Source organism: Mustela lutreola, chromosome 4 (genome assembly GCF_030435805.1).
Source record: "Mustela lutreola isolate mMusLut2 chromosome 4, mMusLut2.pri, whole genome shotgun sequence".
In the NCBI taxonomy this organism is placed as follows: domain Eukaryota; kingdom Metazoa; phylum Chordata; class Mammalia; order Carnivora; family Mustelidae; genus Mustela; species Mustela lutreola.
In genome coordinates this window covers 196,612,960-196,640,614 of record NC_081293.1, presented here as the reverse complement: position 1 = coordinate 196,640,614, position 27,655 = coordinate 196,612,960, and the positions used below count along the sequence as shown (strand labels likewise).

The following is a 27,655-nucleotide window of genomic DNA, read 5'->3' as shown; positions in this document are numbered from 1 at the left end:
ATTTATGGGCATTTGATAGATATTTGGTCTTTTGCTATTACAAGTAGTGATGCAGTGAATAGACTTATGCATAATTTTTTCCCTGTATTTTTGTCGGTGTAGCTTTGGGATGCAGGGAAGGAAAAAGTCCTCCTCTACCCTTCAGCGACCTCCAGCTGGACTAAGAATTACACTTACTTGAGACAGATTAAGAGGAGAAAACAACAACAACAGAGTGTGCGAGGAGGAAGGAAATTGAGACCAAAAGAAATGACCAAGGCAGGCAGTTTTTATACTTTTTAGACCAAGAGACAATGAATCTGGGAGGAATTGACAAAACAAAGAAAGCTTGACTGGGAGCTTCAGTTAATAAGGAATTCTAAACAGACTTTGGGCTGTGGTTGTAAAGGAGTAAAAAGTAACAAGAGTAGAGACTTCTCAGCTCCAAATCCCCCATCTCTGGTCACAAGGATGTCTCTTTAGCTCCTGGGACAGGGAGGGCACCCTTCACCTGGAAGATTAGTTTCCAACTTGCAGGGGGACAGAGAAAGGTCTGAGTGTCCTTCTTGCACAGGCTGTCTCTTTAGTAACTTTTATTTAAAATAATCAGCATGTCAAAGTGGCACATTTTGGGGTGGCCTGTCCTCATATATAGGCATATGCCCTAAAATTGGGACTCATACTCCAAGGATAAATGTGCAAGTACTTTTCCAAGATAGTGCTAACTTCTCCTCTGTAGGGTTTGGGCTGTTTTTCCATTCCCATTAGCTGTGGAGAAGAGGACATATTTCTTCTAAACCTTTACCAACAGATTATACCAGCAAATTTTTGGATTTTTGCAAACCTGTAGATGAGAAATAGTATCTCAGTGTAATTTGAATTTTTTAAATTTAGTTATCTTATCTTTTCTATGTTTGGTTTCTTTTTCTCTATTGTGAGTAAGTGTTAATATCTTAGTATATTTAGGGGTCATTTACTCTTTGTCCTTTGAACTGTTGACTCCTATGTCTTATTCCATTTTCTATCAAGCTGTTGGTCTTTGGTTTCTCTACTTTTAGGAATTCTCCATAAAATAGGCTGATTTTCTCTTTTATTCATTATTATTCTTTTTATAATGGGAAAATCAACCCTTTTTTATATAGGCTGGAAAAAATTTTTCCCATATTTTGACATTTGTGTTTTTATTGCCTGTAGTGTTCTTTGCTTCACATTATCTTTTAGATTTTCATGTAATCAAATTTATGAGTCTTTTCTCTTACTTCCCTTTCTTTAAAATCTCAGAAATATTTTCCCCACCCCAAGTTATGCATAATTTGCCCCTCTTCTAGTATATGGATTAATATTTTATGTTTAGATTTCTAATCTATTTAGAATTTGAATGACATAAGAAAGTGGATGCACCTTTGTGTTTTTCTGTATGGTTTTCTAGTTATCCCAATGCTGGTTATTAGTCTGTCTTTTCCCCCACTGATGTGAGATGCTGACTTATTGAATATAAATGTAGCATAATATAATTGACTTGAATATTCATGAATACAGTATGATTAATTTGGGCTGTTTCTGAATTTTCTGGTTTGCTTTCACTGTTCTGTCTCTCCATTCATACACTGATGTCATAGTGCCTTAATTAAAGAGGTTAAAATGCTCTGCTATCTGGTAGAGCCAGTCCCTCATAGTTCTTCTCTTTCTTGATTGCCTGAGCTAATTTCCTTTTTTATTCATCCAAATGAATTTTATAGTCAACTCTTTTAGCTGCAGGGGGAAAAAAAGTGATTACAAAAATTTTTAATTTATATGTACATAAGATCACATTAAAGAAGTATCTAATAACTTAAATTTTATGAAATGCTTTAAACATGAATCAGTATTGCATTTGGTGAAATGTCTTTTCTGCATGTAGGTATTTTCATCTTAATCTATTCATGGGAATGTGTTGTTATAGCACTTTTTCTCATATTGAACCACCCTAGGATTTCTGAAATAAATCACATTTAATCATAGTGTATCACTTGTTAGTGTCTAATCATGTATTTAGGATTTTTGTATTAGTATTCACAAATGAGACAGGTCTGTAGCTTTATTTATTGGTGAAATCTTTGTTAGTCTTCGGGATCAGTATTTACCTCTGTCATAGAAAGAATCGAGGGCGCCTGGGTGGCTCAGTGGTAGGCCACTGCCTTCAGCTCGGGTCATGATCTCAGGGTCCTGGGATCGAGTCCCGCATCGGGCTCTCTGCTCAGCTGGGAGCCTGCTTCCTCCTCTCTCTCTCTGCCTACTTGTGATCTCTCTCTGTCAAATAAATAAATAAAATCTTAAAAAAAAAAGAAAGAATCGAAAGTTTTCCTTCTTTTTAAATCATCAGGAATAGCTTTAGAAGCATGGAGAGTCTTAGCTCTTGAAGGGCTGAAGTGAGTTCCCCATGACACCATGTGGACCTGATACTCTTTGGTGTGGAAACTCTTTAACTATTTTGTTGTTTCTTCCATGGTGTTCAAACATGTTCAACAGTTTAAACACTGTTTCGTCTTTCTGTCTTTGTGGGATCAACATGGTTCGTAGACTGTGACACGCTTTCAAAGAGGAACAGGAAGGAGAAACGAGGGGTAATGTTTTCCACATATCTTCACTGACCCCTTTTCTTCTCCTTCCCTTCCTTCAGGTCTGGGGATACCTAAGTCCCAGATCCTCTTGATATTGACATGGCCGACCTGAAGGACAACACTGAGGGTGGTTCTGGTAGGGAAAACTGGAAATGGGAAGAGCGCAACAGCAAACACTCTCCTTGGGAGAAAAGCATTTGACTCTAGAATTCCTCCCCACTCTGTTACCAAAAAGGGTCAAAAAGCATCTTGGGAATGGAAGGGGTGGAATCTTCTTGTTGTTGACACCCCAAGGCTCTTTGACACCAAGGAGACCCCAGAAACCACCTGCAGGGAAATCAGCCAGTGTGTCCTCTCCTCCTGCTCTGGGGCCCAAGCCATCTTCCTGGTTCTGCAGCTGGGCTACTACCTGGATGAAGAGCAGAAGACCATGGCATTGATCAAGGCTGTCTTTGGGAAGGCAGCCTTGAAGCCCATGATCGTTTTGTTCACTCACAAAGATAGCTGGGAGGATTTAGCATGTATGACTGTATAACAGATGTAGATCCCATCCTGAAGGACATCATCAAGGATTGTGGGAACTGCTTCTGCGCCTTCGATAACAGAGCCACAGAAGCTGAGAAGGAAGCTCCAGTGCAGGAGCTGATGGGGATGGTAGGCGAGATGATGTGGAGTGACGGTGGGGCTTACTTTTCTAATACTATTTATAAGAACATGGAAAAGAGTTTGAAAAAAAGGACAGAAGTCCCGAAGAAAATCTACACTGATCCATTAAATAAAGAAATTAAACAAGTAGAAAAAGAGTATACTCATAAATCACAGCAAGAACAAGAGGAAAAAATAAAAGGGCTGAAGATAAAGTATGATGAACAAATAAAAAATCTAAGGGAAGAAGCTGAGAGGAGTATACTTTTAGAGGATTTAAATGGGATTATGAGGTTGTTTTCAAAAATATGATATATTTTTTGGTAGTCCTGTCAATTTCACTTTTGCTTCTGCTTTTTGCTTCTGAATTTACTGACTTGTAATAGTAGACTGTATTTCCTAAAGATGGCTGTGACAATGTGTTCTATCTTACTTATTCTTCTCACCATCTGACTTCATTACTTCTCCCACTGAGATGAGGGGTCTATGTCCCCTACCTTGGAATTGGACAGATTTTGTGACTGTTTTGCCAAATAACACATGGCTGAAACAACCCTTTGGGACTCTAAGCCTAGACAAGGAAAATGGTCCTTGCCCTGCTGGGATGCTTGCCCTCAGAACCGTGCCATAATGTTGTGACAAAGGCCATGTTGCCTGTTAAGTCTCCCAGCGTGACGTTGCTGACCAGCTCTCCTTCCCTCTCCCTTTCTCTTTTATCTTCCAGCTGGACCCACTTGCTAGGTGACACGGACACCTGCCCCACTGCCTCAGACAGAGTTGCAAAGGGCAAAGCGGAGCAATCCCCACGAAGTCCTGCCCAAATTGCAGATTGATGAGAAAAAAAAGATGGTGGTAGTTGCTTTAAGCCACTGAGCTTCGGAATTGTTTGTTCTGCAGTGACAGCTAACCGGAATGAGACCTCTTCCCAGCTTGGTCCCCCCCACCTCCCATTAGCCCATCCCTCTTCCAGCGCCGACAAATTTACAAAGTTACAAACTTGGCATTCTCAGGCAATGCTATATAGACTTGAAAGACTCAATTTAGGAAAATTCAAAGAAGAAATGCTGCATCCATTACATGTTAGTGCCACTGGGGACATGTGCTGCTGCAGGGTTGGGCTATGAGTGATTTATTTAGTGAAGCATTGGGTTTCTCTGGAAAGCTGGTTCTGTGGTTCTGGGAGATTCTCTCATTGCTTTTCTCTCTTTTCTTTTTTAGGTCCCATCCTAACTTAAAGTGTGTCTGATTGTAGCTTAAAAATGTTTTCTGTGCCCAATATTTTTCATTGACCTCTGCAGACCCACACTTCAGCCTTCTTCACCCTAGTTCTCTGCCCCAGGAGGCTGATCTCGATGGACTGACTACATCGGTGGGATCTCTTACTCTCTGACTTCTGCTTCGGTCTGGCCAGTGGGAAGTCCAAGTAGGAGACCCCAGGGGAGTAGAAAAGCAAGGCTGGGTCTTCTTTCTCCTGCCTCTCTCCCTGCAGGGCCATTTCTGACCAGCTGCAACCCTAAGCCAAAGGCGACAGCTCCTCTCATGGTGGCTCTGGGTTCCATTCTTTGTTCACCCCCCTAGGGTTGGGGTATCATTTTCTCACTGTTACTAGCACTCCCCTTTGTCATTTTCCAAAGCTCTGTATCCACAGTTTGTAGGAAGTCTCTTCTCTCACCTTCCCCCAAGGACCCAATGAGAGTAGACCATCATTTTGCTGCTGGAATTCTGATTGATAAATCATAGGATTCCCACTTTCCTCTGAGAGCATTCCTTCATCTTTACTGCTACTCTTGGTTTGAAATTCCTTCTAGTGTTTTCTGCCACCAGAAAAATCTCTTCCTTTCCTTTCCAAGCTGTGACATTGGCAGTGAGTATTTGAAAGGTTCTGTCTTGCTAAAACAATTCAGAACCTGGGACGGCTGGGTGGCTCAGTCTGTTGGGCATCTGCCTTCAGCTGAGGTCATGATCCCTGGGTCCTGAGTTCAAGTCCCACATCGAGCTCCTTGCTCAGCAGGGAGCCTGCTTCTGCCTCTGCCTACTGTTCTCCCTGCTTGTGCTCTCTCTCTATCGATCTTTATTTGACAAATAAATAAATAAATTTTTGAAAAAATAAAATAATTGAGAAACTTCAAAGTTGGAGGGCTGACTTTCTATCATCTACAGTGATTGCACATATCCAAAATTCAAATCATTAGAGTTTTTACAGTCGTCCTTTGGTCTATGAACATGACTGAGAGTATTTACTGTATCAGTGAATTTTAGGGAGATGGATTAGAGATTAAGTCTGGAAAAAAATAAGATTTTAAATCCCTGATTGTTCTAAGCTTCATCATTAGTATCAGGAATGGAGTTCAACACAAGTATCACGGAAAAAAAAGACTCTCATAAGTAAACATATTCTTAATACATGTCAGATAACATTGCTGGACCAAACTGCTCTTTGCCATCATGCAATTCTTTTTTTTTTTTTTAAGATTTTATTTATTTATTTGACAAAGATCACAATTAGGTAGAGAGGCAGGCAGAGAGAGAGGAGGAAGCAGGCTCCCCGCAGAGGAGAGAGCCCAATGTACGGCTGGATCCCAGGACCCTGGGATCATAACAGAGGCTTTAACCCACTAAGCCGCCCAGGCACCCCTACCATCATGCATTCTTATATTCAAAAGTACTTTTTGTGAACGACTCATCTGTGCAGTAGTACTCATGCCATGACCTGATGTTTTCATGCAAGAATCATTTAAAAGATATTTTCCCTCAGAGATGTGCAGAAACATTATTAATTCAATTAACCTGTGTTAGGGCCTACTGAACATGCAACTTCTGTGAGCTGATTTCTCTCAACCTTATATTCTATTTTGGAAAGGAAGACATACCCAGAAGAAAAATGAGCAAATCAAATAAATCATTGTCTTTTTACTTGACAAATGAAATATTGCTCACTCAGTTATCTTACCATATTTTATATCCCAGTTTTTCTGAGTGCTGGGGACTGGAAGTTCCAGCCTTTAATGTGTGCATGATCCCCGTTATTGAAATATGTGATCCTCATGATCCATAATGCAGAATTTAAAATAGGATTTGTAGAGGAAGACCTGAGGAAGAATTCAAGACTCGAAGTCTACTGTAAAGGATGTGTGGGATGTGTCTGTGTGGGTGATGGGTACGCCAATCACACTGCATTTCAGAAACAGGAAAGTTAAGCGTGAGAGGTAAGGTTGTCAGAGGAAGGGTAGAGTCAGGAGCAATAGCGCTTTGTCTTCCTGCCAAGGCATCCCTTTTGTATCCTGTGAGGATGGGATGGGTTGTAGAACCCGCCTACCTGGCTTCTTGATGGAAAGAAGAAAAGTTCCATTTTGAATACAAACTGGGGGAGGAACTCCCACGGAGATGTCCCAAAGTCAGTTTTCGAGTTACTTCCTGCATAGCTCTTACAAGGAACAGCTACTCACGACAGCTCCGAATTCTCTTCTTGAACTCTTTTGTTTCCACTTCTGTGGGCTACTTTGCTAAAAAGATAAGAGTAAGAAGCTCCATGGAATCCTGGAAAGCCCTTGGACCTCCCCCACGTGTTGCAGGGGAACATCAGGCTTCATGAAGACTTTCAGTAGGCTTCTGTAGAAGGGCCTTCCGTAGTGCTCCTGTGAGTGCAGAGGTCACGCACGGGAGGGGGGCCAGAGAGGAGGAGTGTGTGAGGGGAACAGGAGCCCTGCTGGGGAAACAGCCAGAGGTCCATCCTAATGCTGTGACTTTTGTTTCCTGATGCCTCAGGGCTTGAAACCCAAGACCGCAGAGATTCACAATCGAGACTTGTCTTAGTGGGTAAGACTGGAGCAGGAAAAAGTGCAACGGGCAACAACATCCTTGCACAGAAAGTATTTGCTTCCAGTCCTGCAGCAAAATCAGTCACCATGGTCTGTAAGAAACGGAGTAGCTGGTGGCATGGGAGAGAACTTGTCATCGTGGATACACCTGATATTTTCGACACTGAGGTACAGGATGCTGACATGAGGAAGAAGATTGCTCACTGTGTCCTCCTGACCTCCCCGGGGCCTCACGCTCTGTTCCTGGTGGTTCCGCTGGGCTGGTACATGCAGGAAAACCAGAAGGCCATGGAGAAGATTCTTCAGATGTTTGGACCTGAGCTAGGACATACATGATTCTCTCATGTATGAGATGAGATGAGTTGGAGGACATCGGTTTCCATAAATTCTTAGAGACACTCCAGACAGCATCCGAGAGCTGGTGCATGAGTTTGGGGATCGCTACTGCCTATTCAACAATCGGGCGATAGGAGCTGAGCTGGAGGCCCAGAGAATGCAGCTGCTGGCCCTGGTCCAGCATGTGGTAGTAGAGAACAAAGGAGGCTGCTACACCAAGAAGATGTACCAAAAGGCCGAAGAGGAGATTCAGAAACAAGTCCAAGTGACACAAGAATTTTACAGAGCAGAGCTAGAGAGACAGAAAATGCAGATCAGAGAGGAGTTTGAAGAGAAAATCAGAAAGCTGGAAGATAAACTGAAGCAGCAGAAACAGCGTGAAAGGAAGAAACAGAGTGGGGATTGGCAGAGAAGGAGGCTTTCTGTGCTCTAAAGCAGCAAAATGCCAGAGAGGAAGTTGAGAGTAAAAGTGGGATACTTGACGTAATCATGCAAGCATGGAGATGGCTTGCTTTGTTTTCTCACTTCTGTTTAAGGAAGATTGAACAGAATGCAAAGATCTACTTCCTGCGTGCTTTCTGGTGGTCCTGCCCCCATGACTCATTCACCAAAGTCAGAGTGCTCTCAGCTGCATCTCCCAGGCTCTCCCGAAGGATGTAATAAAGTTCACTGTTAGCAATCTGTAGAGGGTTGGTTGACTTAACAGAGGAAGGACAAATTGTCGATTGGTGGAACTTCAGAGCAGAAAGTATGGATGCTTTCTACCTTGTGAATTCTTCCAAGAAGATGACCCCAAGCTTTCTCTGTTTCTCCCTAGTAAAACTTTCTCCTCTAGCTTCTTTCTAGTTTTCTGGATCATCTTCTTCTGTGACTTCTACTCACTTATTTTTGCCTTCAGGATACAGTGGTCACCTTACACATATGGTTTGTTAGAAAGATTAGTTCTTTGTATTGAGTATCTTTAGATGGAGATACTTCCAGAATTCTTTCCAGATGATTGGAAATTTGTTTAATTACACTTTTACAGAAGGACTCAAGTTGTTCCTTATCATCTGCCCATTGAAGAACAAAGAGTCATCAGAAAAATAGATCTCTTAGAATTCAACTAAGGGAAATGCCAGAAAGAGTGGATGACAGACAAAGATTCAACACATAAGGAAACAATGTTTTCTGTGTTCAGACATCTCCATAGCAGCTCTTTGACCAAATTAAATGCAAAATAGTTGCTGAATTAACCCATTTTCTCCTTTTCTTATGAAACTAACTGTTGCTACCACAGCTTGATTACTTACTGCTTTGAAGGTCCTCTGCACTCTACTGTGCCCCACCCAGTTGAGTTACTTGGTTCTTGTTTTTATAATAAAACTTCTCTGATCTCTCATACTCATAAAGAATCAAAGTCCACTTTTTCTTAGAAAATAACATTACTCCTTCTTCTAAGAACACAGGGATGAGTTTCACTTTTTGGATAAAAGCGTAAGATGATTTGGGAGCTAGTCTTGGTCAACCTTCAAGAGATCTCTCCTTCTTTTTCCTGGAAGATTCCAGCCACATTGCCAACCCCTCTGCCAGTCAACTACCACCTTTCCCTTGGATTCATTCATTCGGCGCCAATAGAAATCATGTGTAACCAAGATTTCAGAGACCTTTCTGGTTTTCCCTGTGCAAAAATTCCCCTTTAAGATATGGACAACAGTAGGAGATGTCTCTATTCCTTTCTACAGGGTACTTCTGACCTAATCATTTCCAGGCTTCCCGAAGCACATTTCCAGGTTCCTCATGGTCATATGTGACTTATGTCAACTCTCCTTGCTCTGCCATCTTGAAATTGGCTTTTCCATGCTCCAAGCCATTTTGGCCCAAGGGCCATATACCTCTTGCTTATTTTCCCAAAACACATATGAGTTAAGACTGTACATTTTATTTTGTTATTTTTAAAAGATTTTATTTATTTATTTGACAGAGAGAGAGAACAAGCACACAAGTGGGGGTGATGGGGGCGGCAGCAGAGGGAGAAGGAGAAGCAGTTTCCTGGCTGGGAGGGAGCCCAATGCAGGGCTTGACACCACGACCCTGGGACCATGATCCAAGCCAAAGGCAGCCACTTAACCAACTGAGCCACCCAGGTGCCCTAGACTGTACATTAAAAAACATATATTTTAGTTATTTATTTGAGAGAGAGAGAAAGTGGAGGGGGAAGCACAGAAGGAGAGGGAGAAGCAGACTTCCCATTGAGCAAGGAGCCCAATGTGGGGCTCCATTCCAGGACCCTGGGATCATGATTTGAGCCAAAAGCAGACACTTAATCAATGAGACACCCAGGAGCCCCTAGACTGTACATTTAATAAATGTTAGCAAAGGCTTGAGGATAAGAGAAGCACAACACAAAGAAGCTTACAATTCCTTTCAAAATCATCACTCAGAGTGAGACAGATTTGATTTTACTCTATAGATGTGGGTGCACTTTGAATCTACTATTTTTATCTCTGGAGTTTCAGCCAAAATCATTATGAATTTAACATCCTATTGTGTTATGACTTTCTGTAAACAAATTGCTAGGTCCGTGATCAAAGAAGTGAGACTGATACAAAACAAAGGTCAAGCAAAGCTTTACTTTGTGCCAAGCATGGAGAATCAAACTGACCAGTCAGGGCTACCTCTTACAGAGAGGGCAACCCCTCCCAGCCTTACAGACTAACTTTTTTTTTTTTTAAGATTTTATTTATTTATTTGACAGGCAGAGATCACAAGTAGGCAGGGAGGCAAGTAGAGAGAGAGGAGGAAGCAGGCTCTCTGAAGAGCAGAGAGCTGGACGTGGGGCTCGATCCCAGGACCTTGTGATCATGATCCGAGCCGAAGGAAGAGGCTTAATCTACTGAGCCACCCAGGTGCCCCCAGACTAACTTTTAAAGGGCAAAGGCCATGTGGTTGAGCCTGGCCACACAAAGGTGGCCAAGGAGATTGTAACACACAGAGAAAGTTGCATAGTCATGCTAGGTCACACACGGTGGCCAATTGAATTACAATTTACCCTATAGTAGATATTTGAACTAGCTTATCACCTTGGTCAGAATTGGCACCCAAAAGGTGCCCCAAAGGCAGGGCCCATACTCCTTGGTAGCTAAGGAGACAGTATGTGTGCTCTACTGATTGGATGTCTCCACCTGGCCTGATCCACAAGTATTTGGGCTTTGTTACCTGGGACTGGTCGACCATATTTTACTAGTTTCCTGGACTTGCTTTTAAGTAAGTCCCCTGGTGGGGAGGCAGGGTCAGTTTAAGTTTTACTGTATACACAACAAAATGGCTGTTCAACTGAGATGGAGCTACTCTGGCTAAATAGGCCTTTACATTCCCCTCCTTTCTCTGGAGATTAGTCAAATCCTTGACTCTTCTACCCTCTTTTTAATGGCTGCCAGACTGTTTTTAATGACTCCGTGTGATTTACCCAGAAACATCATTCCTTTCCTAGGGGTACACAGAGCCCCCCTTTTTCTAGAAATAGCATGTCAAGCCCCAATTGTCTATATTTCCCTCCTATACTATAACAATAAGAGCAACAATGAACTCAATGAACTCATTGTTTTTTGAGTCTTAGCTTTAGTCCACGATTGGCAGGGTCCATCTCTGGGGGCGTCCTCTTCCTCGGCTCATTTGACGTGACCCGCATGAATCTAGGCCCTGGTGCCTTCTACTTTTATTGCTGTGGGGTGGTCAGATGATAGCAAAGGGTCCCTTCCAGTGAGGCTCCAAGTTTCCCACTTGGTGGTGGCGTATCCAAACCAAGTCCCGGGGTTGGTAAGGATGTGGTTCCACCTCTGTCTCTGTCTCAGTGTGGGCAGCTCGGATCCCTGCATGGGCTCTTTTTAAGACATACTGTAATGCCTGAAGTGACTGGAGTACAGACTGATCAGTCATTTCTGCTAGGGCAACCTCTTGTAGCTGAGGGCAGAGCCGGGGGGCGGGGGGAATCTCCCAAACATTATTTCAAATGGGGTTACCTTGTTTAAGTAGGGTGTACATCATGCCCCGAGGAGGGCGAGAGGAAGGAGATCCACCCATCCACCACCAGTCTCCAGAATTAGCTTTGTCAAAGTCTCTTTAAGAGTCTGGTTCATTCTCTCTACTTGCCTGGAACTCTGGGGCCAGTAGGCACAATGTAGTTTCCAATTAGTGTCCACAGCCTTGGCCATTTGTGAACTCACAAATGCAGGGCCATTGTCTGACCTAACCATGAGAGGTAGCCCAAACCTCTAGTAGCTTTTTGGCCACCACTCCTGCCATCTCATGTTTGGTGGAAAAGTCTCTACCCAGACTGAAAAGGTATCCACAAAAACTAACATATACTTGTGTCCATACTTTCCCAGTTGTTAAACATCTTTTCTGTTATTCCCACTAACTCAGTCAGATTCTTCCCTTCAAATCCTTTAATTTTCCAAAGTTTCCTCCTTATATCTGGACTGACTGACTGGCAAAGGCAAAATCGTCTAAACGAGCTATTGTGCAACTTCTCTGAAGTTTACCTCAAGTTGTCTAGCTTAGGTAAACAAACACTTAAAGACAATCAATTCTAGAATTTAACATCCATAAAGGTGTATTATTAAAACATAATTTTTCTCTCTAAAATAACGCTCATTTCCAGAGATAGCCAAATCAGGATTAATTTATTTGAAAAACAAGTCCAGTTTTAACAAACTAGGCCTAATTATTTACATAAGCTCAACAAGAACAGTGAGTGATCATATAGATCTTTTAGAATCTGTTTTGCTGGAACTTCTTATAAGGAATCTCTAGGTTGAACTTTTAGTAGCCTCTCCAAGCCAGAAGCCAAGCCATGTACTTGCCATCAGACATGCCTGCAATACCTGTCAATTTGGGCAAATTCCTCTTCCTGAGGTCCCCAAAGCATCCTGAGGTTCCTGCACCTGCCAGGACATGACATCTTTTACTCACCTGTTGAGGCTGCTGGGAACTCTGTAAGCCAGGTATCAGACTAGCATTTCCAAAGGGCTTTACAGATCCAGGTTTCATAAAGTCAACCTTAGTTCCTTTAAGCTGTCTGGTCATATCTGAGTCTTTTTCAAATATGACATTCCAGTCAAAGCCTTGGTAAAATAACCAGTGTTTCCAATGGTGTCCTGTTACAAGGAGAACAGATTCTTATTGAACTTATGCAAATGACTGATTGCCAAGGAAGAAAGAATACTTTCTGAGACCTTTTGAGTTTCAGAGGGTTCAGATAGAGAGGAAAGTTGAATGCCCTGATTTGTTTACAGATGAAAACTTTTACATCTCTGTAAGTTACAGATAACTTAAGAAAAAGTTTCCCTAGTCTGGAAGAGCAAACATTACAGAACCAGCAATGTTTAAAATAAGACAAAACATTAAGAGACACAACATTACAATCTTTCAGTTCATCTAGTCCCATGTTACTATTTCTGGTTTAGTCTGAATGCCGCTTTTTTCTTTTTGTTGTCTGTTGTGATGTTTGTGTTTGAAGGAATTCTGAATTCCAGAATTCTGGAAATTCTTACCCATTTCAGTTCCAGAATTTTAACATATCAAAGACCTGTATTTGTCCTGAAAATCTCCCATATGAATTTTCTTTAAGGCGGAATTCATTTTATAAGAGAATTAAAACAATTACAAATGACAAAAACTCAGAATAGATAGGGTTAAATATCAAGTGATGACCCTATCAAAACATTAAAACTAGGAAATGTATAGAACCTCTAGAGTAGTTACAGCATTTACCCAAATGTAACCTAAGGTTTATCATTGGTTTTGTAGTACTTCCTGAGTAACTTAGCATTCAGGGAAAAGCTTTATGAGTCAAAGAGATCTCATTTACAATTCTGGGTGGGCAAAGAGAAAACCATTTATATTTTCTTAGAAACATCTCAATCTCTAATGAAGACTAAATATTAACCAATTGTGAACTCTTACAACAGAGTTCTTAGAAGGCAAATTTATGAATCAGTTAAGCACAAAATATGTCTACCAACAGATTTCAAAAGCACAAACCTAGTTCCAGCAACCAACACTCTAGCATTTTATCCCATTTGGTTTAAAGTTTGAGGTTACCAAAGACTTTGAAAGCTACTTTAACAATTATCCATTAAAACTTTGAGACAGACAATTAGCCATCAGTTTAGTCATCTCTTTGTTAACAGATGTTAACAAAGAACAGGAGCTTATTTGACCCTCAGTAAACTTTGATTGAAGTTTCACATTTACTGCTGTTAACTCAAAAGACATGTTCATCCTAATTAACCCAACAAACTTAACTTAGTTCAAATACTGATTTACGTTCCACCTGGGCCCACACCACTTCCAATGTTTACCTGAGACATGGGTGGGAAGATCTGGAGTGGGTGGTGTTATGTCCAGGGGTGCTCTTCTTGTTTCCTGACAGTGAAGAGAGAAGGAGCCATGGTGCAGGAAGCACCAAGGATGGTCTAGAGGCCAGTTATGCAGACCACACCCAAGTTGGTGCAGAAACAGAATGGGGAGACAGAAGAACAAAGTGCCACCAGAAGGCAGAGAAAGGGTTTCCAGGTTTAGAGCTCATCAGCTCCAATAGAGGAGCAGACGCCATGCTTTCCCGCCAGCAAGGGGGAGGGACTAGGCAGTCCACGTCCGGCTAGAGAAGGCAAGGGATTTTCCCGAAACAAAGGGAGTTTTGGTAGCTGCTTGGGAATATTTCTTAAAATCTCTGTCTCGAGTTAGACTAACCACAGTTGGCTCCAGTTATAGCCATTAACACAAGAAATGAGTGAAGGAGAAACCCCACATCTATTAAAAGGAACAGAGAGATAAAAGTCAGAGTCCCCTTACTCTCTGCTTGCCCCATTCCTTCAAACACAAACATCACAACAGACAACAAAAAGACAAGACAAAGACAACCACAGACCCAGCAGCCCTTACCTAGGACCTGCCGCCAGTGGGGATTTTCTTGATTCCCTACAAACACTTGCTGGTGGCGATTTTCTCGGTCCCCAGACCGCCTGGGGGACTTGAACCCCCGGTGACCACCTAGGGGGACTCGAACCCCCAACCGCCTAGGGGGACTCGAACCCCCTAACTGCCTAGGGGGACTCAAACTCCATGGCAGGTCCCCTGACCACCTAGGGGGACTTGAACCCCCTGGCGATCTACCAGAGGAGGGATGGGGCATCTCCGCATCCACTCCAGCCCTGGGTAGTGATACTGCATCCAGTGTCTTCCTGGTGGGCTATACCCTAGAGCTCCACAACCAGAAAGACAGACAGACAGGCTCTTGAAGGATGTGGTCTTGAGATCTTACCTCCGGAGGCTTTTCCCACAAATTCTGATGCTGGCTCGGTTCTCGTTGTTTGATCCCGGATGAGCCCCCAGTGTTAGGTCCATGGTCAAAGGAGCAAGACTGATACAAAGTGAAGGTCAAGCAAAGCTTTATTTTGTGCCAAGCATTGAGAATCAAACCGACTGGTCGGGGCTGCCTTTTACAGAGAGGGCAACATCTCCCAGCCTTACAGACTAAGTTTTATTTATTTTTTAAAAGATTTTATTTATTTATTTGACAGACAGAGATCACAAGTAGGCAGAGAGGCAGGCAGAGAGAGAGGAAGGGAAGCAGGCTCCCTGCAGAGCAGAAAACCCAATGCAGGGCTCGATCCCAGGACCCTGGAATCATGACCTGAGCTGAAGGCAGAGGCTTTAACCCACTGAGCCACCCAGGCACCCCACAGACTAAGTTTTAAAGGGCAAAGGCTGTGTGGTTGAGTCTGGCACACACAGCTGGCCAATGAGATTGTAACATACAGAGAAATTTGCATAGTCATGTTAGGTCACACACGGGTGACCAAGTGAATTACAATTTACCCTATAGTAGATATTTGAACTAGCTTATCATCTTGGTCAGAATTGACACCCAAAAGGCACTCACAAGGCAGGGCCTACACTCCTTGGTAGCTTGGGAGACAGTATGTGCACTCCACTGATTGTATGTCTCCACCTGGCCTCCCCTGCCCTTGTATTTGGGCTCTGTTACCTGGGACTGGTCGACTATATTTTATTAGTTTCCCGGACTTGCTTTTAAGTAAGTCCCCCGGGGCGGGGGGTGGGGGGCAGGGTCAGTTTACATTTTACTGCATCAACAACAAAATGGCTATTCAACTGAGATGGAGCCTCTCTGGCTAAAGAGGCCCTTACAAAATATTTAATGAAAGAGCCACATCTACCTCCTAAGAAAAAGGAAATACAGGTCCATGAGATGGGAGACCCAAAGGAAGTACCCTGAAAGCAGTGTTGCCCATTTGTCTCTCAGAGCAGAAGACAGGTAGAGTGTCCCTGATATATACTACTCATTGTGGTTCATACAGTAGAAGAATGAGACATGTGGTATATTACCATCTCTTGAGGTTTAGGAGTTTGTATCTATCTATTCATCCATTTATAAACATTTCATAAATTGTTTGACTTCAGGGTAGATTTTATACCATAAGAAAACACAGAGAATCTAGAGATAAGTAAAACAAAGTCTCTTTTGAGACTGGCTTCACTCAGCATAAAGATTCTGAGAACCGTCTAAGTGGTGTGTGTCCGTAGCTTGTCCTCTTTTATTGCTGACTAGGATTCCATCTGATGGATCCACCACACTTTGTTACTCCGTCTGTTCTTAGCTTTACGTCCCTAATTGATGTCTCTCATCTCATTGCGTTGGCTAAAACCTCCACCATGATGTTGAATGGTAGTGGTTGGACACACTTGCTTGGCTCCCAATATGTCTTCAGTGATTCCCATTGAAGTAAGTGAGATACTCGACCATGGTAGTCTATGATTTGTGTGTGTGTGTGTGTCATTTTCAGCAAGTATTCTCCAGCCACTTTTTTCTTGAGTGAATAGTTATCCTATTATTAATCATGAATAGCTAATAAATTTGGTCAAAAGCTTTCAAAAATAACCTATGGGAGTAACAGTTTGATTCTTTTTCCTTCTATCTATTAATAAGGTGAATGGTAATAATAGATTTTCTAATAACAAGTTGATTTTTCATTTCTGTTCTGTTCTGTCCTCCTTGGTGAAGTGGCCCAGCGGCGTCACCAGCAACACCACGTGCGGTCTGGGCACCCAGAAGGCCACCGCCTTGCAGATGGCCTGCACCGCTGCCTCCAGCCTGGCCAGTGGGGACAGGACATTGGGTGTGTCAACCCCCTTGAGCTCCCACAGATGCTGTGCTAGAGGGTAAGGGTCCCCAGGCCTTGCTGAGCTTAGACTCGAACTCTCTCCTGCCCAGGATGCTGTTTCCGGTGGTGCTTTGCCCGCTGCCTGTGTTCCCCACCTGGAGCAGCCTCAGCGACCGCGGGCTCCGTGGGTCCTCCCCCGGCCTAAGAGCACAGAGTCAGTGAGGCAAAGCAACCAGAGCTAGGGTCAGAGCTGAACGGGGTGTGGGTGGAGAGGGGAAGACACGGAGTTTGCACCAGATACTGCGGGGCTCACGTTCTGTCTTGCTTTTTAAAAGCTTATTATTATTATTATAAAATACAATATACAATTTGCCATCGAACTCATTTTGAAGCGGGACACTCAGTGGCGCTCAGGCCTTTCACTGTGTTGTGCAGTCATCTGCACTGTGCATCTCAAGTGTGTTTTCATTGTCCCAAATTGTAATTGTATTTGCTTTTCTGTGTCTGGTTTACTTCACTCAGCAGAATGTTTCCCGGTTCGTCCGTGTTGCAGCCCGCATCAGAATTCCCTTCCTTTTGAAGGCTGAGGAGTACTCCCTTGCAGGTACAGAGTGCTGTTTGTTTCTTCACGTACATCTGTGAGCAGCTGGGTTGTTTCCACCTTTCACTACGGTGAACGGCTGCCATGAACTTTAAAGCTCACGTCTCTGAGTCCCTGCTCCTGGTTCAGTGGTATCTACCCAGAAGGGAGGTTGCTGGGTAGCGCCATTTGGAAACTCCTTCTCAGGGCCTCTCTTCTCACTCAGCTGGGAATGAGCCCAGCACGAATATGGGAGCCTGAGCTTTGCTGAACATCCCTGATGGAAGGTCCTCCTCAGTAAGAGAAGGAAGGAAAGAAGAACATGGCCTCTGCCTCTATGACTTCCCCCTGAGGCAACCGACTGCATCTCCTTCTTCAGCCTTTCCCACTAGGAATGCTACGAATGCAGGGCCACCTCAGCCAGACCCCAGGCTCCAAGCTCAGGGCCATGCTGGGTCCATGCTCTTAGGCAACACCTTCAAGACTGCGTTGGACGTTCTCATCCAGCAGAATATCAGAAACATGAGCTCAGAGAAACGACTAGGAGATGCCAACTGAGTATCGAGAAACCCAGTGTCAGTGGGGCTGAGGGACTGGAAAGGGAGATTCCTTCTGGCCTTCCAGATCCCAGACCCAGAGCCCAGAAATGCCAAACAGCAGCAGGTCTCCGAGTCTGCTCCCCATGGAAGAGACTGGTGTGTCTCAGCGACAGAGCATCAAGTCTCCTGAAGGCATCGGCATCGTCTTCCTCTTGCTCTCCTGAGCGGCCACGGGCTTCTCTGCTGCCTTCCATGCTGCCAATGCTGACTGAATGGCTTTGCCTCCCTCCAGCTTCCCCCGGCTGGCTCGAGAGGAATGTGGGTGAGTGGCTGGGAGTGTCAAGGAAGCACGGAGGGTGTCAAGGAAGCACTGAGGGTGGCGTTCCTCTCTGCCCTCCTGGCCAACGCGAAGCGGGACAGTGACAGCAGCTCCCGTCCTGGCCGGCCTGGAGCTGGAGCAGGCCGAGAACTTTAATGTATCACTTGGGCTCTGGGGAGGACTTTTCAAGTAACAGTTAACCTTGACCGCTGCAAGAAAACATATATCGGCGCGCCTGGATGGCTCAGTCATTAAGCATCTGCCTTTGGCTCAGGGCATGATCCCAGGGTCCTGGGATTGAACCCCGCATCGGGCTCCCTGCTCGATGGGAAGCCTGCTTCTCCCTTCCCCCTACCCCTGCTTGTTCCCTCTCTTGCTGTGTCTCTCTCTGTCAGATGAATAAATAAAATCTTAGAAAAAAACAAAAAAGAAGAAAAGGAAAAGCAGGTGTCAACACTTATATTGGCAATTTTCTTATGTGGTTTAGTAAAACGGCACTCTCCTGGTAGCTTAGTCCTGGTGGTTCATGGAGTAAAAAAAAAAAAAGCATTTGTGTTTAAATACACAGTGAATCACAAGTAATTTCTGCTGGCCAGGAAACGGATGGATTTCCAGAATTTCCAGATTCTATCTCCCCAGGTTGAGCTCTTGGAAGTCCAGCGCCTGACCTTGATGCAATAGCTCTTAGGAGACAGAGCCTTGTGGGAAAGCAAGCCCAGTTCTGAAGCAGCGGTCGGCCGAGGACATCCTGCTGGTTCCCGTGGTGCTCTGCAACCCATAGGACCCCACGAGCTCTCACACGGGATCCAGCCAAGCACCTGCACAGGGTCTGTTGGCTTCAGAGCCTCAGGCCCAGGTGAGCCTTTGGTCACACTGACCGTCAGCATATCCTTCCCGAGGACAAAAGCCCAGAATGCACAGATCCTTTTCCTTGGGCCTGGCACAGAGACTTAGTAAAGGCGGCAAGTGGCACTATGTCTCCCCTTCCCTTCACCTGCTCTGCCTGTCAGGGAGCTTTCCTTTGGCTGTGGTCAAGAAGGGCCTTCGATGGTGGCCCAGGGGCTCACATCTCTGACCGGGATGAGCCCCGCTGTGGGTCCCAGTGGACCACCTGCCCTCCGCATGTCCCATCCACATCCCTCTCACATTGATTTCTGCTAGAAAGTAGTTTACCTCCTAAAATGGCTCGTCTAGGATCCTGACACAGTGCTCCTTTGGGATTGTCCTCAAAAACATGTCCGTCTTCTTCTTCCTCTGCCTAGAGAAAATCATAATCTGTCTTATTAGTTTTTCAACAGTTTTAACACCTGAGTTTTGCCTTTCTCCTGCCAGAAATATTGGTTTGCGGGGAGCAGGCTGAATGAGGAGCGGGAGGTCTGAGGGAACTCCACGTCCTTCGCTCCCCTCCCCCCCGCCCCCAGAACTGTGGTCTCACCTGCCATTCTAAGAGATCTCCTGGAAATGGTGAGCGGCCCTGGCCTCTCGGGAGCAGGTGGCATTTGGACAGACAAGGACCTGGAGCAGTTCTTCGAGGACGGACAGGAGCAGAGAGCAGAGGCCGCTCTGACCCTGGGTCCTAAGAGCAATGGAGAGATCTGGAGGGCACGGTCAGGAAGTTGTGGCAAGGGGCTGGCATGGCTCGGCGTGGTGAGTCACAGGGATCTTGGACTACAAAGAGCAGTGCAGGCCTGACCTTGGGGAAGCTTCGGCAGTGAGGATTGCAGAAGGCAACGGGTGGGTGGCTGGTTTCTGCGGTGAGGATGACAGGACCCTTCAGGGTGTGGGGCAGAGACCTGCTGGGAGCCAGGGGACACCTCAGCGCTCATGTCCAGCCACCATCAGTTCAGACAGCCACACTGCCTGGGCCTTGGTGTCCCCAGGAGTGTGAATGCTGGGCCTGAACTAAGTGTTCCTGTGGTCTCTTCCCCTGGGAGATTCCAACACACTTTATGACATTTTCTAGAGCAACTCCTAGTCCTCCTTGCCAAGTATGGCCATGTCCCTCCAACCAGGAACACCACACACACTCACACTCACAAACATACAAACACTCACTCACAAACATATACACACAAGTGCAACACACATCCACACTCACAAACACCACACACACCCACACTCACAATCATGTAAACACACCTTCACAAATATACACACACCCCCACACTCACAAATGCAACACACGCTGACACAAACACAACACACACCGATACTCACAAACACAATACACACCGACACTCACAAACACAACATGCATTCAGAAACATACATGCAAAACACAGCACACACTCACACACTCACATAGACACAGAAACACAACACACACCCACACTCACAAACATACAAACACACACTCACAAACATATACAGATACCACCTACACACCTACTCTCAAAGCATACCACACACACATTCACAAATATGTGAACACATATAAACATACACACAAATAAATGCTTACACATAAACTCACATAGACACAAACATAACACACACAGAAACATACAGCATAGCCACACACACACATAAATACACACATACACACAAACACATCTCACATACTCCATCCAACAACTCCCAAACACAACACATACTCACACACGGAAACATACATACTCGACACATACACAGAAACAACACATACAAGCACAGACACAACACACACGCACACAGACACACTCCCCCACACACTCGGACTCACTGTTGGGGTCCATTATCAAAGGAACAGACTGAGACAAGGTGAAAGTTATTCAAAGCTTTATTTTATGCCAAGCATGAGAAGTCAGACTGACCGGCCAGGGCCATCTCAGAAGAGAGCGACCCCTTCCCCATCTTACAGGCCACCTTTTATTGGGTAAAACCGCAACCCGTATCTCGGTATCTCAACCCACCGGGTTTGTGTGTCTCTTGCTGATTGGCTAGTTCCATGCGGTCTGGTGACTTGTTATTCAAGATTACCCCGTATCGGGAACCGTTAGAAACAGTACTTCCCGGGAAGGCTTAGTCAGCTAACAGACTCAGTGTGAGTAACAGGGTGGTCGTCCTTCCCAAGATGGAGTCATTTCGGTTTGGGCGAGACCTTCTCACTGTTACAAACAGTACTTGGTACTGATCGGGTGTCTCCATCTGGCCTGACTTGTCCTTGTATTCCGGGCTCCGTTATCAGGAACTGGCCCACTACATTTCACTGGTTTCCCGACTCGTTTCTAAGTAAGTTTCTCTGGGCGGAGGGGGGCAGGGTCCGCTTCCGTTGGCTGCACAGACAACAAAACGGCTGTTTAACCGGGATGGGGTCGCTCTGGCTACATAGACCCTTACCCTCACCACTCTGTCAGCTGTCGGGCAAGAGGAACAGCAGTGTTTTCTGTCTCCTGGGCTCGTGTGCTCTTGTGAATTCTTTGTTTTTCCCTTTGGGACAGACCCATCCTGGACTTCTGGGGATCTTGAATGGAGGAGTTAGAGGAGGGTGTCCACGGCATCCAAACAGAGGAGGGACGTGGCATCTGTTTTTCAGCAAAGCGGGATGAGAAAGCTCAGCGCCAGAATTGCCCTTGAACGAGCGGCAGTGGCTGTGGGGAGGAGCAGGAGGTGCCCGGGACACCCCGGCTGGGCTCTCCTCAGTCAGAAGACCGGCCGCTCGCTTTTCCTCGGCAGCTGTGGTAGCTTGAACAGGAAAAACCAGAAACCAGTGTTGTTATTATTTTGATCCTGAAGGAGGACAACGAGATCTCAGAGGCTTAGAAAGAAGCAGCAGATGCTGCAGGAAATTTTGTGCCAGGGGTGGGATTTTGTACAGATCTCCATTTTGAGCGAGTTCCCGCTTCCTACAGATATCCCAGATCTTTCAGCATTGTGGCAGATAGCTGTTGTCTCCGCCTCCCTCCTTAATTCCAGCTTCCTTTAAGGATTTTCTCTCAGGACAAGGACTGGAACAGAAGCACTGGTCCTTCCTGGGTCCTGCGCTGCCCCGTCCTCAGACTGGAGTTGCCCCAGCAGCTCCCCTGGGCCTCCAGGTCCTGGCGCCATGGGCCTTGGGACTTGTCAGCTGCACAAGAGTTGAGCCAATCCCTTAGAATAAATCATGTAGGGGCACCTGGGTGGCTCAGTGGGTTAAGCCTCTGCCTTCAGCTCAGGTCATGATCCCAGGGTCCTGGGATCGAGCCCCAAATCAGGCTCTCTGCTCAGCAGAGAGCCTGCTTCCCCCTCTCTCTCTCTCTGCCTGCCTCTCTGCCTACTTGTGATCTCTCTCTCTGTCAAATAAATAAATAAAATCTTTTTTTAAAGGGACGCCTGGGTGGCTCAGTTGGTTAAGCAGCTGCCTTCGGCTCAGGTCATGATCCCAGCGTCCTGGGATCGAGTCCCACATCGGGCTCCTTGCTCCGCAGGGAGCCTGCTTCTCCCTCTGACTCTGCCTTCCACTCTGTCTGCCTGTGCTCGCTCTCACTCTCTCTTACAAATAAATAAATAAAATCTTAAAAAAAAAAAAAAAAAAAAAAAAAAAATCACGTAGCCAATTCTTTATAATAAAACTCTTTATGTATGTGTACACACACACACACACACACACACACACACACGTCTAACAATCCCAAAATCTGAGTCTTATCTGAGTCTGGTTTGCTCTGTGTGTCCAGACTGTCCTTCTTGCTTCTCAGCACGCCTTGTACCGACGTGCCAAGCTGGACGCGACCTACGGGAATCCAGAAGTGAGGTCGTGAGGGCTGCAGCGGAGCGTGTGTGTTCATCTGTGAGGGAGCTGGGCTGTGCTCATGTTTGCTGCAGCCGTAAGCGCAGGCGGTTTTCTCCAGGACTCCTGTCTCATTTCGCTGTTGTTTGTGGGTTTCCCTAAGAAGCCCTTCTTAAATAGAGTTTGTGCCTTGCTGGTCTTTTGGCTTTAAATCACTGTTTTTACACCAAAGTCCTGTCGGTGTGGCAGCAGGAATGGGTGGGGGAAACAAGATCTTGAAATTAAATCACCCTCTCTTAGTGGGTCTGTGACGTGCTGTGATCATCCAATTTACTGAGCTTTCCCTCCCCCCATCCCCACTTTGGATGAAATGGATGATCTGGTCAATTCCCACCTGTTTCTCCCCATTTGATTCCAGCCTCTGCTCGGGTCTTGGTGAACTTCCTTTATTTATTTACTTGAATGCCTCATCCCATCATTGTTCTCAGAAGCTGCTGTGACGAGCTGGAACCAAGATGCTTCTCTGGGAAGGTGCTCTATTAATAAAAAGATTTCACTACACATTTTGGAGGTTTAATGGAGATTTGGAGGTTTGAAATGTTCATCATTAACACCATGATCAATGTTTAAAGGAAATACACACTAAAACCATAAAAGACAAATAAATTGCATGTACAAAAACATAGGGTGGATGTAAAATTATTGTTATTTGTAAATGCTATGATTTTATATCTGGAAAAATCAAAAGACTAAACCAAGGGGCACCTGGTGGCTTGGTCAGTTAAGCATCCAACTCTTGATTTCAGGTCAAGTCATGATCTCAGGGTCCTGGGATTGAGCCCCACATCGGGCTCTGTGCTCCTGCTGGAGTCGGCTTGAGATTTTCTTTCTCCCTCTCCCTCTGCCTCTCTCTCTCTCTCTCTCACACACACACACACACACATTCTCTTTAAAATAAATAAATAAATCTTAAAAGAAGGAAAAAAACAATAAGTTCCTATAAGTGATCAGACAACCTGATAAATTAATAAATGCTATTTAAATAAAAACCGTAAGAACTGACTAACTTACAAAACTAACATACAAACAATAACTAATTAGACATAACTTGTGATTTAAAGGATCACAATCCCTCCCAGCAACAACAAAAAATAAAATGCCTAAGAATCGACTTGAAAATTTTGCAAACATTCTGTATAAAGGAAACTTCTGGGGCTATGGAGCAAATAGAACTCTCACATGACGTCTGGTGAAAATGTAAATTGGTAGAACCCCTTTGGGAAAGTCTATCGTACCCAGGAAACCCAAATATTACACATAGTCAGTACTGAGCTATCCTCTTCAGAGGGACACACGCAGCAGACATATGCGTTTCCTTTCCATGCAAGGAAATGTCTGTGATATTTATAGTGGTGGTATTCAGAATAGCACAAAAACTGGAAACAACGTTAGTGCCCACCAAGGGGCAAGTGTTCCCCCAAAGAAAGAAAGAAGGAAAATGGTAACTGTGTGAGGAGGTGGATATGTTAATTAGTTTGATTGTGGTGACTATTTCTCAGTGTATGCCTATATCAAATCATCAAGTTGTGTACCTTGAACAGATACATTTTTACTTGCCAATTTTTAAAATCTGTCAATATATGATTTTAATTTTTCAAAGTTATACCTCAATATAATTGGATATATTGCTGGAAATATAGCTGGAAAATAGAGTAAATATATTTACTTTATATATATATATATATATATATATAACATAATTCCTATAAAAATATAAATATATTTACTATATATATATATATATATATATATATAAAGACTATACATTTAATGTAATTCCTATCAAAATACCACCAACTTTTCCAGAGTTGGAACGAATAATCCTAAAATTTTTATAGAACCAGAGAAGACCCCAAATAGCAAAAAAGAATTTTGAAAAAGAAAACCAAAGCTTGTGGCATCACCACTTCAACCTCCTTTACAAAGTTGTCATCCTCCAGACGGGATGACACTGGCACAAAAACAGACACGCAGATCGGTGGAACACAGTAGAGAGCCCAGAAACGAACTCACAGCTGTATGATCAATTAACCTTCGACAAAGCAGGAAAGAATATCCAATGGAAAAAAGACAGTCTCTTCAAGAACAGGGTTCTCCCCTACCTGCTGATGTTCAGGGTAAGGCAGGGCCATGACCTTTTCACTGCCGTGTCACCAGCTCCTTGGGCCTTGCCTGACCCACCATAGGTAGTCACACCTGTCTGATAAATGAAAGAAGGAAGGATCGGGTTGTGTTTGGGACTCTTTCAGGCAAGAATGGGAGGACGGAAGGTGGCAAGAGATGATGAAAATGCCTGTGGTCAGAATGTGCTCGTGGTGTGTACCTGGCCCCAGGTGTCAGCTCTGGGGAACAAGGGGAAGGACCAACCCAAGACTGAACAGACGAACCCCAGCGGCGTCTCCATGCTGGGGGGAGACAGCAAGAGCCCTGATTTGCCTCTGCGCCTGATCTACGGAGAGATAGTCAGTGCTTTGACCAGTCTGTGCCTCCTCACCCCAAGGGTAAACTGAGGATAAGAAATCTACTCTGACCCCCACAGACTAGGAGGTAGAAGGAATGAGATCATAAACTAGAGGGAACACGATTTACCAAGTAGAATGTGCTAGAGAACAAGGATTGGGGCTTAGCAGGTATCTTCCAGCAGCAGGTGTAAGAGAGGAGCAAAGCTGCTGGAGCCGGTACCGGTGCATGTGCTGCAGCCGAAGACAAGAGAGAAGACGGGGCGACACAGACGCCCCGGAGTGGAACACGCTCAGACCGGAGCCCCGAGGAAAGGCTCGGCTGGAGAAGCAGAAGCCCAAGGCCTGGCGCTCTCCTGTGCTCCACGGGCACCCCTGAGGCCCGGGGGAGCGGGAGGCGGGCTCCCCTCTTCGCTCCGAGGGCGGCAGCCCACGCCTACTCTGTCCTCACGGGTCCCCAGGACTGGGACGACGCGCCGCCCGCGCACGAGCCCCGCCTCGGGCTCATCCTGGCCGGCAAGACCGGTGCGGGCAGGAGCGCCACCGGCAGCAGCATCCTGGACCACACGCGCCTCCCGTCCAGGCTCGCGGCCACCGCGGTGACCCGGGCCTGCGCCCTGGGGAGCCGCCGCTGGGGCCGCTGGCGCCCGGAGGTAACCGACACCTCGGACCTGTTCGGCGTCGAAGGCGGTCGCGCCGACCCCGACTGCACCGAGCGCGGCCGCTGCCACCTGCTGTCGGCGTCGGGCCGCATGCCCTGGTGCTGGTCCCGCCGCCGGGCCGCTTCCCCGCCCGGGACGAGCCTGCGGAGCGCGGCGTCCGCCAGCTGTTCGGGGCCCGCGTCCTGGCGCCGGCGGTCGTCGTCGTCACCCGCCGCGAGGACCTGGAGGGGGCGTCGCTGCACAACTATGTGCGCGACACCGACAACCGCGCGCCACGGGCCCTGGTGGCCGAGTGCGGCGGCCGCGTGTGCGCCCTCAACAACCGGACGGCTGCCGCGGAGCGCCGGGCGCGGGTGGACGAGCTGCTGGCGCGGGTGGAGCGGCTGGCGCGGGACCCCCCGGGCGCGCCCTTCACCAACGCCGTGTACCGCCTGGCGGGGACCCTCTGCGGCAGGGCGCCAAGCGGCGGGCGACCGGCCCCTGGGGGCGGGAGCGGGGGCGGCGCCGGCTGGAGGGGGCGGCGCAGGCGGCTGGGGGCGCTCCTGCTGCTGGGGCTGCTCTGGCGCCTGGGACCAAAGGCCTTGCGGGAGGTCAGTCCCCACTTGACATGGGTCAAGGTCCCATGAACTGATGAGCACTTCACCGTTGGGGATGTGTACCTTCAGGGTCCACAGGCTCTTCTGTCCTCCTTCCTTAGCCGCAATTACCAAAGCAGAATCCTGCCAGGGCCGGTCTCCCGCAAACCGTCCCTGGGGCGGGGCCCTCCCCGCGGGGCCCTCCCCGCGCTCTGCTTTCACTGAAGCGGGACATCCAGCGCTGTCTTCCTCGGTTTTCCCTGACCTCAGACTGCCCTTCCCCGTCATGGCATTGTCTTCGCTCCTGTCTTTGCCCTCATGTGTCCTGGACTCCCCCAGGGCCCCAGGGGGAGCAGCCGACAGAGCAGAGCCTCAGTCCATCGTCCTTTACTTGAGTTGAATCCGAGTTGAATAAATAAATATACGAAACCATCACATTGTGTTAGAGGAAATGGGTATTTCCTTTACATGGTGGATGTTTGTTCTGCCGTACATTCCTGTTGAACAGACACTAAGTCCTGGCCTTCCTAACGGAGTCTGCAGAAGCCCTCCGCCCCAGTGCAAGCACACCCACGCCCACTCAGGCAGGTGGTCCGAAGAACAGAAACGTTGGTGTAAAACTGTCCATCCACCAGCAAGACGACGTCTCCCCGGGTGTGGCCATTCCCACTCCTCCGCAGCTTGAAGGCAGACCTAAAAGACAACTAACTCGGTTTTTAAGTGGGTAAAAAAGTTGATTAGACATTTCTCCAAAGAAGATACACAAATAATCAGTAAACACACGAAAAGATGCTCAACATCATGAGGCAGCGGGAAATGCAAATCAAAACCAAAATAAGATGCCACTTCATATTCACAGGATGGTTATAATTTAAAAAAAAGAAATCAAAAAGGAAAACTAACAAATACCAGTGAGGGTGTGGAGAGACTGGCCCCTGATACATTGCCGGTAAGGCTGGACTGACTGTATGAAACAGAGTCCAGCAGGTCCTCAAAACGTTAAACACAGAGGTACCACGTGACTCAGGAGCCCCAGTTCTAGGTATGCACCCAAGAGCACTGAAAACACAACAATGTATACGTGAATGTTCGTAGCAGCGTGATTCAAAATCACCAAGAAAGTGGAAGCAACCCAAACGTGCATCAGCGGATGGACGGATACACAAACTAGGGCATATCTAGAGGAGGGAATATTATTTAGCCATAAAAAGAAAGGGAGTACATGGGGC

At 46.1% G+C, this 27,655-nt stretch overlaps 1 protein-coding gene, 1 long non-coding RNA gene and 1 pseudogene across 2 annotated transcripts; 2 read left to right on the top strand and 1 right to left on the bottom strand.

The window, feature by feature from the left end:
- Positions 1 to 3,098: 3,098 nt before the first annotated feature.
- On the top strand, positions 3,099 to 19,363 carry LOC131830239 (GTPase IMAP family member 4-like; annotated as a pseudogene).
- Positions 19,364 to 20,723: 1,360 nt separating this feature from the next.
- Positions 20,724 to 25,383, bottom strand: LOC131829930 (uncharacterized). Its single transcript, XR_009353031.1, has 2 exons — positions 23,065 to 25,383; positions 20,724 to 22,028 (listed from the first exon to the last, which is right to left on the bottom strand). It is a non-coding gene; the product is annotated as an uncharacterized LOC131829930 (long non-coding RNA).
- Positions 25,384 to 25,418: 35 nt separating this feature from the next.
- LOC131830238 (GTPase IMAP family member 1-like) lies at positions 25,419 to 26,477 on the top strand. The gene is given in 3 exon segments (XM_059172566.1): positions 25,419 to 25,532; positions 25,651 to 25,930; positions 25,933 to 26,477. Coding segments are annotated over 3 exon segments (939 nt in total).
- Positions 26,478 to 27,655: the final 1,178 nt, after the last annotated feature.